At 39.3% G+C, this 10,294-nt stretch overlaps 2 protein-coding genes across 2 annotated transcripts; both read left to right on the top strand.

Annotated features, from left to right (window-relative positions):
* The first annotated feature begins 894 nt into the window (after positions 1–894).
* On the top strand, positions 895–3,140 carry LOC143561131 (NAC domain-containing protein 71-like). The gene is made up of 4 exons (XM_077049264.1): positions 895–1,312; positions 1,537–1,814; positions 1,915–2,202; positions 2,603–3,140. Exons 1-4 carry the CDS (start codon positions 1,156–1,158, stop codon positions 2,858–2,860), a joined length of 981 nt encoding a protein of 326 aa, XP_076905379.1. The 5' UTR covers positions 895–1,155; the 3' UTR covers positions 2,861–3,140.
* A 3,885-nt stretch (positions 3,141–7,025) lies between these two features.
* Positions 7,026–8,975, top strand: LOC143561144 (uncharacterized). The gene has a single exon (XM_077049275.1). It carries the CDS (start codon positions 7,026–7,028, stop codon positions 8,973–8,975), a length of 1,950 nt encoding a protein of 649 aa, XP_076905390.1.
* The last annotated feature ends 1,319 nt before the right edge of the window (positions 8,976–10,294 follow it).

Below are 10,294 nucleotides of genomic sequence, written 5' to 3'. Positions count from 1 at the left end.
GGACTGCAGACCTTGTACGTGCCATGAATGGTGAACATAGGTAAGGACTGTGGACCTTTTACGTGTTCACAACCTTGTATAGGTATAGACGGCGGACTATAAACGTACTCTCGGTAGACTGAGGTAAGTATTAGTATGTATGTACGTATGTATGTATGATAGAAAGGTATCTGGTTAAATATGGATATGTATCTTCGGATATGTAAGCATGTATGATATGTGTATGTATTGTATGTTGCCTGATTAACTAGAGCTCACTCAGCGTAACTGACTTTTAGCATGCACGCAGGTGAGTAGAATGAGGCAGCTAGCTTGAGCGGGGACACATGGCAAAAAAATAAGAGTTTGACATCTGAAGACCTATGATGTTTTATAAATAAATGTTTGGGTTTTGAAAGACAAGGTGAATGATTAAAAATATGTTTTCAACTAATATGTAATGTTTAATGAAAGTTTTAATATTCCACGAATGGTTTAATTAACTCTTATATTTAGAACTGTGTTTATGAGTAAATCTAACGTCCAAAGTAAAGCACCGGTAACAGGGACTTACATAACAACCAACGCGTTTAAGCATCTTGAAAGTGAGTCGTACCACAAACTCAACGGTCACTATTGTAACCTTTTTGGCGGGAATAACGGTTTAGGTGTGAACCCATGAACGGGTTTTGTTCTTTGTCCCTTTATATGGAATTCCACTTTCGGTGTTTTTGTTCCTTTCATTTTCATAATATTATTATTATTATTATTATTATTAAAATTCCCATTTTACCCCCAAAACCTCTATTAAACCCATCCACATTGCCAATGTTACACCTCCCCTCTTCCCCCTCAACAAAGTTTTTTCAAATTCCAAAAACTTTATATAAATATTTCTTTCATTGTTGCAAAATTCAGTTTTTATTTGATAAGTTGGTGGTGGGAGGCGGTTTTAATCGGAAAAAACCCGATAAGTTTTCGAAGAAGATGATTGGAAGCATTCGATGGAACTTAATCGCGATTCTTGAAAACAAATTCTGTGTCGAAAAAAGATTTTATTTCTGGATCTTTCAGATTTTTAATAGGTGTAATACGGGCACTTAATCGAAATTCGACATCATTTTATTCTCTTACATATATTTTTTGTTCAACATTTTTTTTAACATTTTTTGAGTTATGGGTGGAGCATCATTGCCACCAGGGTTTCGGTTTCACCCGACAGACGAAGAACTGATCGGTTATTACCTTAAAAGAAAGGTTCAAGGCCTTGAAATCGAGCTTGAAGTGATTCCGGTTATCGAGTTTTACAAATTTGATCCATGGGAGTTGCCTGGTAAGTTAAATATTTGAACAAAATTTTATGAAAAAAATAAAAATCATGTTAAAGCTTAAGTGATTCTTTTTTCTTTTCATGTAAAGATTAATAACTAAGATCATGAAACTTTTCAGACAATAATATAGTTATAGAATCTTTCTTTTTATCTTTAAAGCAACTATATATGAAGCTCTTTAATCTTTAATCATGGTATACTTTCTGATTAATGCATTTTTTAACAGACAAATCTTTCCTTCCAAAGCACGATAACGAGTGGTTCTTTTTTGTGCCACGCGATCGCAAATACCCAAATGGGTCACGCACAAATCGAGCAACAAAAGCCGGGTACTGGAAGGCCACGGGTAAAGACAGAAAAGTTTCTTGCCAAAATTCTTTAGTCGGGTATCGTAAGACCCTCGTTTTTTATCGCGGTAGAGCACCATTAGGTGACCGAACCGATTGGATGATGCACGAGTATCGGTTATGCGATGATGTTTCGGGCGGGACACCGAGTTTCCAAGTAAAAAAATTTTAAAATTTAATTTTAATTTTTTTTGTATTAATGGTTTTGTGTAAAAGTATTGTGGTAATTAGGTTAACTTAAGGGGTTGAATTCGCAGGGACCGTTTGCTTTGTGTCGTGTGATAAAAAAGAACGAGTCGAAAGTGAGCTATGTGACTAGTGAACCGTACACGAAGGAAGTTGGAACTAGTTCTAGTGGAATAATAAACGGGCCTGTCGTGGTTCAAATGGGCTCGCGGATGGGTAACGAGAGAAACTTATCGAGTCCTCTTACCTCTTGTGATAAAATGTCTACTTCCGAGAACGAACCCACTTCATCAACGGGTGTTAATAATCCTTCTTCGATGTTTTGGGTCTCGCCCGGTTTGATTCTTGAATCTTCGAAGGTAAAAAATAGTTTGCACGGGTCAAAATGGGCCGGGCTGAATCGGGTTGATTGGCCTACAAACACTTTGTTTTGTCTAGTTTTTAAAGTTATGAATGGAAAAATAATATCGTTATAATAGTTAACTAGGTCGTTACTTTTGACAACTTTAAAAGTGTGGGGCCCGTTCTCCTTTTAGTTTATATTTTTTATTTGACCCGTTTAAAATAAAACATAACTTAAATTTACACATTCATAAAAAATAAGTAAATACATTTTTACATAAAAATAAAAACTAATTTTTCTAAATGAATGGGTTCAAGCTTAAAAAATAAACCAGTCGAGCCCGAGCCAAACATGGCCCGTCTCGTTTACACCCGTAGTTCAAGGCACATTCCAACATGATATTAATGACAATGCAGGAACAGTCAAAAGGACATGAAGGGCAATTTGGGTATTTTACACAAAACGAGGTTCCAAACGCGTTGAGTCCATGGCAACCGTATCACCAAGTTGAGATCTCACCAAGTTCATCATACTCAAATTTTACAGAGGAAGTTGAACAACTTGATGACCCAAATCAATTCGAGTACATGTTACAATATCCAAGAAATCAAAGCTTAACGGGAATATTTGAAAACGAAGATCATTTTCCATACGGGTTTTATGGTGGCAGTTGAACCTTTAGTTGGGGTTTATGGTGTTTCTAATACGTTTAACGTTGTTGGTTTTTAAGTTATCGGTTCATGTTTTATAGTAGAACACAAAAAAGGCCCGTGAGTAACAATCATTTTTATCGATCGTTGCCAAGAGTCCGATGTAAGCGTTGCTGCTTGTATAAGTTTCTTGCATAGAAGGCGTCTACTGTGAAATATTATCTTATTTTTAAAAGGCATAGCCAAGAGTCATATGTAATGTAATTGTTGATGTTTATATGATAAAGAGTATTTTATGCTTTGTTTTGATGTAATATTTTAAATTGTAATAAACATTTTAAATATGCAATTTAAACGGTTTAATGTACAACACCATGAGTTTGTTTAATATAAACGGTTTGAACATACTCAACATAGGAAAAATTCATAAACTCGTAATCATGTATTCTTTTCTTCTTACGTTCATTGTTTGTATTAAACTATTTGTTAGTAACAACTTTAAGTAGTTGCATGCTTTGTGTAAAAACGCTTTACGAGCCAGGAACCTGTTGCTATACATGATACATGAACTGTTGAGACATGAGCAGATGACAACCAAGTCGAGTGTTTATCTCATTGATGTATAACCGTATGATTACAAAGTTCATACATACATACATACATACATGCTCGGTTAACTCGACGTGTAACTACTTTGCCCCATGGGAGAGTGGGCCCTGGGCGGCCGACCCACCCGGCCTTGCTTGTTATGTTGGATAGGATTATGTAATTTAAACAATTGTGCTTTTGTAGTGTTATACTGTTATATCACTTATATGGGCTAAGCATTAGCAAGAAAAGGTAATGGACTGCTAAAGTTTTGGAATTCATGATAAATTATTGGGCCACTGAAGTGGATCTAATGGACTGTGGGCTGCTTGGTTTTTGAAAGTGAAATGTTTACAATTTGGATTAATCATTTTACATGATCAAAAACTATCCACACTAAAATACCCAAAAAAACTTATGTTACCCATTCAATCCGATTAAAAAAACAGTAAAATATATCAATGTTCAATTTGTATAATCAAATGTTCTAATTTACTTGTATTAGGGATAAGCAAATGGTACCGGTACTCCCGAACGGGGTACTTTCGGTACCTACTTTTTGAGGTTTCGCGATCGGCACGACACTGATGTTTTACCGACAATTGGTCTAGTAGCTATGGACTTGGGCAACTAAAGGACTTGGAACTTGGGCTATGGTGGTGGTGGTGGTGGTGGTGGTAGTGTTGAGAAAGTATGTAATGAAAAAGAAAAAAGAGAAGGGGGGGTTGATGGAATGAGATTCCATGTGTAATGAATGATTCCATTCTATTGAGCAACCAAACACCATTTTTTTCATTCTCACGCAATGAATCATTTCATTTCTCCTATTATTCATGCATATCAAACGCTACCTTAGTGTCTATTTGATGCAAAACGATTATAACAAGAAACTAGGAGATGGTGTTAGCGTAGTTTAGACTTCAGAGTTTCTTCTATCATGTTCTTCTGATCTCTTTTTTTTGGGCATATATAGTTTCATCACATTGATGATTAATTAATGTTTCGGCTTACTCTTTTACGCTTTTTTCTTAATTAAAAGTACCATTGTAGGTGGATGCGTGTGAGTTTTTCATTAATGTTTCGGCTTACTCTTTTACTGTTTAATACAAGTACGAAATTAATGAAAAGTTTCTAATGTGACTTGAAACACAACACTAAACCGTATTTGTAAAACATGGTACCAAAACGTTTGCGTCTCTGAAGAATCTGTAAGAAGGGTATATATAATATTATTAATGAAACAAATTTCGTTCCACTTAGAGAAGAGGTGTATGGACACAATAAACAAAATTCCATTCAATCTTGATTGCAAATAATGGTTTTTATGTGCTAATAATGTTTATGTTTTTACAAAAAAAAAATTTCTTAAACAAGAGTACAACCAAAAGAAAACTCTAGGTGAATGCGTGTGATTCATTCATTAGTTATTGAGCTCATGTTAATTACATGACATTATACATGCACCTCTGGTAACTGCAATATGAAACGTTTAACTTTCGTGGAATCTTTTATATATAAATAACCAAAATAAACAATATTAGCGAAACCAAAATAAACAGCATCAACTAAAGATAATGATGAGTCGTTCACTTTATTTACGTTTACGGCTCACAAAATTACTTATGGTTCTTGTCATCATCACTTCTGGTCTCTATCTTAATTCTCTTCGAAAAATCTCAAATATTTTTACATTATTTATTGCACATTTTAATGATCACCGAAAGAGTAGTATAGTGTGAGGCCACATTGGTTGCGTTGCTTCTATTAATTAGTGTTAGTTTTTAAATTGCAGTGATGGCAAAAAGTACCGCTAACGATGAAGAAACTTTTACTCAGTGTTACAAAGACAGCAAAAGATGTTACCAAACTTGTAAAGAGGAAAAAGCTACTCTGGGACTCTGCATTAAGGGAGTTTGTTCATGTAACCATTGCTGACAAAAACACGCATGCGCACACAAATATATGCAATAGTGGGTGACTTGCATTTCGTGACAGGTTTATAAGAGTTAATTCTAAGTTCTAACCCAATGTATAACCCGACTTTCCTTATTGATTACATTTGAGTATTATTATTATTTAAATAATAATAACAATAATAATAATTATTGGTTACATTAAATAATATAGTGAATTTATAGAGGTAGGACATCAAAAATACCCAAATACCCTCGAGTAATACCCGCGGGTCAACCGGAAGTCCCTCATAAGGCACCCGCAGGACGCACAAACCATCCGCATAACCAGTCGAGGAAGAAACACCCCCATAGCACATGCGGAAGCATCATAGCACCCTCAAAGGTCATCCGCAAGAAGAAATAATCTTCCGCGTAAATGACCACGTGGTAAGGCTCCAGGACAGCTGTCAATGATCAATTACCATTCTAGAAGATTTACCAAGATGCTTTATCGAGCAATACGTGATCTTTCGGCCAATCAACTGGTAACACCTGGCAAGGTCGTTATAACTGTGCACATGGCCAATGTTCCCCTGTTAACCAATGATAAAGAGACACGTGTCCGGATTGTTATACATGCACATGCAACGTATAAACTGAACCAGTCACATAAGGACACGTGTCCAGACGGTTATGTAGGTATCTTCTTAAAGGACAGCTGGCCCAATCACCTTCCCACACCCTTCGGCTATAAATACCTTCTCAATCAGCATGAGGTATTCATTCACTCACCTACATTCTGACTACACTTAGTCTCTGTACTTCAGTACTTTCTTCATTACGAACGTTACTGATTCTCACGTCGGAGGGTGGTTACAGGAAGACCCCCCTCTTGTCCTTCCTGTAAGAGACTCACGGTGTTTGTTTTGCAGGTTCTAGTCACTGGACTTTGGGAAGTGGTACTCATATCATAGTAGTGGTTATCATATTATACCCTGTTGACTCATTGGATCCAGGACCCATACCCGGGGAGTGGATCCGTGTTTCTTCATTGGCGCCATCCGTGTTTTTGTTAGAACAACATTAATTTTCGTTGGTTTTTTGGTTCGTTTGATACGAGTAACCTTCCTGAAGGGCCGACGGGAACTCCTGCACCCGATTCACGTGTAACTAACACAGAAGTACCTCCGGGTCTTAGTGTTTTTGCACGCATCACGACTCCAAGTGGCCGTGCTCTTGAACGTGTCACTGCTCCAGGGTCACGAATCACTGAGGTAACACCTGAGGGTTTCACCCTAGAAAATGTTACAGCACCGGCTGGCCGTACTCCCACAGATATAGGACGTGCCTCGGCACCAGAAGGTTCTAATCTGGGTAATTTTAGACGAGTTACAGAAGACACTCGTCGAAACCGGTCAATATTCGATCCAGAAAACGACTTAGGTGATTCTGACAGGGCGAGATCTCAACAACGTAACTATAGACCTAGAGAAACCTTAACTCCTGAAGAATGGCTCCACGCACAACAACAAAGTTTGGTGGCTGACTACGAATGCAGAAAGCGTAATGAGAGGTTTCACTTTCGTACTTTGGATTATGAGGAATCTCCTAGGAGATCTCCTTCTCCTCCGTCAAACTCGTTACAATCAACAGGGAGAGCCGGAATTTAGCGAGTTACCGAGTTACGCCCTCGTCCTCGCATAGACATGCGAATGCCATCTTACTTAGACGAGTTCGATAGTTATGATTCATCTTACAATCCGAAAGGTTACAGCATGTATACCGGGGATAGTAGGATGAACTCACAGGCAAGAAGTAGTCGTCTGCGCGACATAGTCCGCCACACGGAATACCACAGTAATGCTGAGCGAGACTTTACCAAACCATATCGCCCTGCAGCCTTCGCCGAAAAGTCAAAATTAATAGCAAGTATTGCTACAACACCTTTCCCTGTTAACGCCAAAATACCTACATCAGTGGGTAAATATAATGGTATGACTGATCCAAGTGATCATTTACAGAATTTTATAGCGGTGGGAGGTGTTAGTGGCTGGACGCTCCCCTATTGGTGTCACATGTTCGCATTAACGCTAATAGGGGCAGCGAGAGAATGGTTTGAAAAATTGCCAGACGGTGAAGTTTCTAGTTGGGATGATCTGGTGAAGAAATTTTCTCAACATTTCAGCCAGCAGAAGAAGCACACGAGAGACCAGTCAGAAATTTTGGATGTCGTTCGCCGTGATAACGAGTCCATAGAAGATTTTATCACCAGATTCAATGACGAAAGCCTGAACATCAGCAGAATCTGTAAAGATATGCTCCGCGGCGCCTTCCGCAAAAACGTCAAATGCGATGATTTATTCCGCACAATTACTGGCAGAGATGGAATGCCAAAAGAGTGGGACGATCTTATGATTGCGGCAAAAGTATATGCTAATACTGAGAAAACATTGAGGAATGGTCACTCGAAGCAAAAATTTATGGTTGAGTTTCAGAATCCGAGACCCAATAAACAGGCAAAGGGCCCTATTTGGTCAAGGCTTCAGGCAAATGCGGAAGCATCAAAACCTTTTGATGCAAGATCCCTCATAGGGAACAAGAACAAAACTGGACCTTCAAACAGAGGTCCCAGCAATTGGACTCCTCTTTCAAAGACGCCCGCTGAAATCCTCACTACAGAGAATATAAAATTCAGAAAACCACAGTCACTCACAAGAAGATCATTCTTGGATGCAGCAAAACACTGTTCATATTATGACGACATCGGTCAAAATAAGAACGAATGCAGATCTTTAAAAAATGAAATTGAGATGGCCGTGAAATCTGGTAAACTCGGACACTTGGCGAAAAACGGAAAACCTGAAAACGGTAAAGCTCCCATGCGGGACGTTCAGGGCCCGAGTAAGAAGCAAATTAAAGATTTGAATGTTCATATGATACAAAACAGACGTATCACAGAGAAAAAGAGGAAAGAATTCGGGGACGAGGAATGGAAAAACAAGCCAGTCACTTTCCCTCGTATTAAAGGAGGACCAATTAACAAGAATCCTCTGATAATCACTGCCTTATTTGGTCATTATCGGTCACAATACGTGTTCTTCGATACCGGTAGCACGTCCGACATCATGTACGAGCAGTGCTTTGAACAACTTGAGGAAGACGACCAAGAACGATTGCGACCTATTCACGCACCCGTTTATCGGTTTGGCAGGGAAATAATGCATCCTCGGGGTGTCATTACTTTCCCGGTTACACTTAGTGACGGGGTCCACTCAAGAACTGAAGAGGTTGAATTCTTAGTTTTACCGGCAACCTCCAAACATGATATTATTCTCGGACGAGAAGCAATTGGTGATTTCAATGCCCATCCGTCCACAGCTCACGGAGCAGTAGGGGTTCCGACCCGTACTGGCATAGAAATAATACATGTTAACCGACATTGCTTCACAACCGAAATCTCAAGGCCGAACAAGGTTTCCAAACAAAACCAGAGGACTGAATCGGAGAAGTGGGTTCTTAACAAGAAATTTCCTGATCAAACCATAGTGATTGGTCCGGTCATCTCCGAGATCGTCCGAACTTTTTTAAAGCAGTTATTGACGAAGAATATCGACATTTTCGCATGGCAACCCGCAGACATAACAGGTGTCCCGTGAAACATCGCAGAGCATAAGTTAAAGGTGAACCCTCTAATCACCCCAATTGTGCAAAAGAAGCGAAAAATGGGCCCTGAGTAAACGAAAGCCATGAATGAGCAAGTACAAGATCTTCTTCATGCTGGAATCATCCGAGAGATCAAGTACCAAACATGGGTAGCCAACCCAGTGATTGTCCCAAAAAGTAACGGAACGTGGAGAATGTGTATAGATTATAAAGATCTAAACAAAGCATGTCCGAAAGATTGTTACCCACTTCCGGAAATCGATTTAAAGGTAGACGTTGTGGCCCCATTCAAATTCAAATGCTTCCTTGACGCCTACAAAGGGTATCACCAGATCCATATGGCAGCTGGTGATGAGGTTAAGACAGCATTCCGCACTGACCAAGGAACATTCTATCACAGAATGATGTCTTTCGGATTAAAGAATGCAGGAGCCACATACCAGCGATTGATGGACCAAGCTTTCAAAAGCCAAATAAGCCGAAACCTTGAAGTTTATATGGATGATTTAGTGATCAAAAGCACCGAAGAAGACCAAATGCTGAGGGACATAGAGGAAACTTTCGAAACGCTGAGAAGTGTCAACATGAAACTCAACCCAGCAAATTGTTCCTTCGGGATGGAGGAAGGAAAGTTCCTCGGTGTAATCGTTACGGGCACGGGCTTTAAAGATAACCCAAATAAGGTTCAAGCAATAGCCCGCATGCCGTCTCTCGAATCTCTCAAACAAGTTCAAACACTCAATGGCATATTAGTGGCATTAAACAGGTTTTTAGCAAACCACGCTGCTAAATCTTACCTGGTTATTTCAACATTAAGGAACTGCCTCAAAAAGGCACAGTTCAGGTGGACTCCGGAAGCCGAACAAGCATTTCAGGAAGTCAAGAAGTGTTTAATGGAATTACCCACACTAACTGCTCCTCACGCGGGTGAACCATTAACACTATATCTATCGACATCCGACATTGCCGTGGGGGCGGTCTTACTGACGGATAGAAAAAATGTTCAAACTCCAATCTACTACGTCAGTAGAACGCTGTCAGATCCGGAAACAAGATATTCAATGTTGGAAAAGCTAGTTTTGGCATTGGTCTATGCCGCCAGACGACTCCGCAGATATTTCCAAGGTCATCCCATCAACGTGTTAACCGGGTACAAACTCAAGAACGTGTTAAGCAAGCCTGAATTGTCCGGTCGACTGGCAAAGTGGGCCATAGAGCTGGGTAAACACTCAATCGAGTATAAACCAAGACCAGCGATCAAGGGGCAGGTACTTGCGGACTTCGTTATGGAAGTCCCGCGATATAAAGAACA

This window comes from Bidens hawaiensis, unplaced genomic scaffold, assembly GCF_021521415.1.
Source record: "Bidens hawaiensis isolate Kalapana, Puna unplaced genomic scaffold, B.hawaiensis_p1.1 tig00020557_1, whole genome shotgun sequence".
In the NCBI taxonomy this organism is placed as follows: Eukaryota; Viridiplantae; Streptophyta; class Magnoliopsida; order Asterales; family Asteraceae; genus Bidens; species Bidens hawaiensis.
The sequence above is the reverse complement of the archived record's forward strand: the minus strand, read 5'-3'. Positions and strand labels throughout refer to the sequence as shown.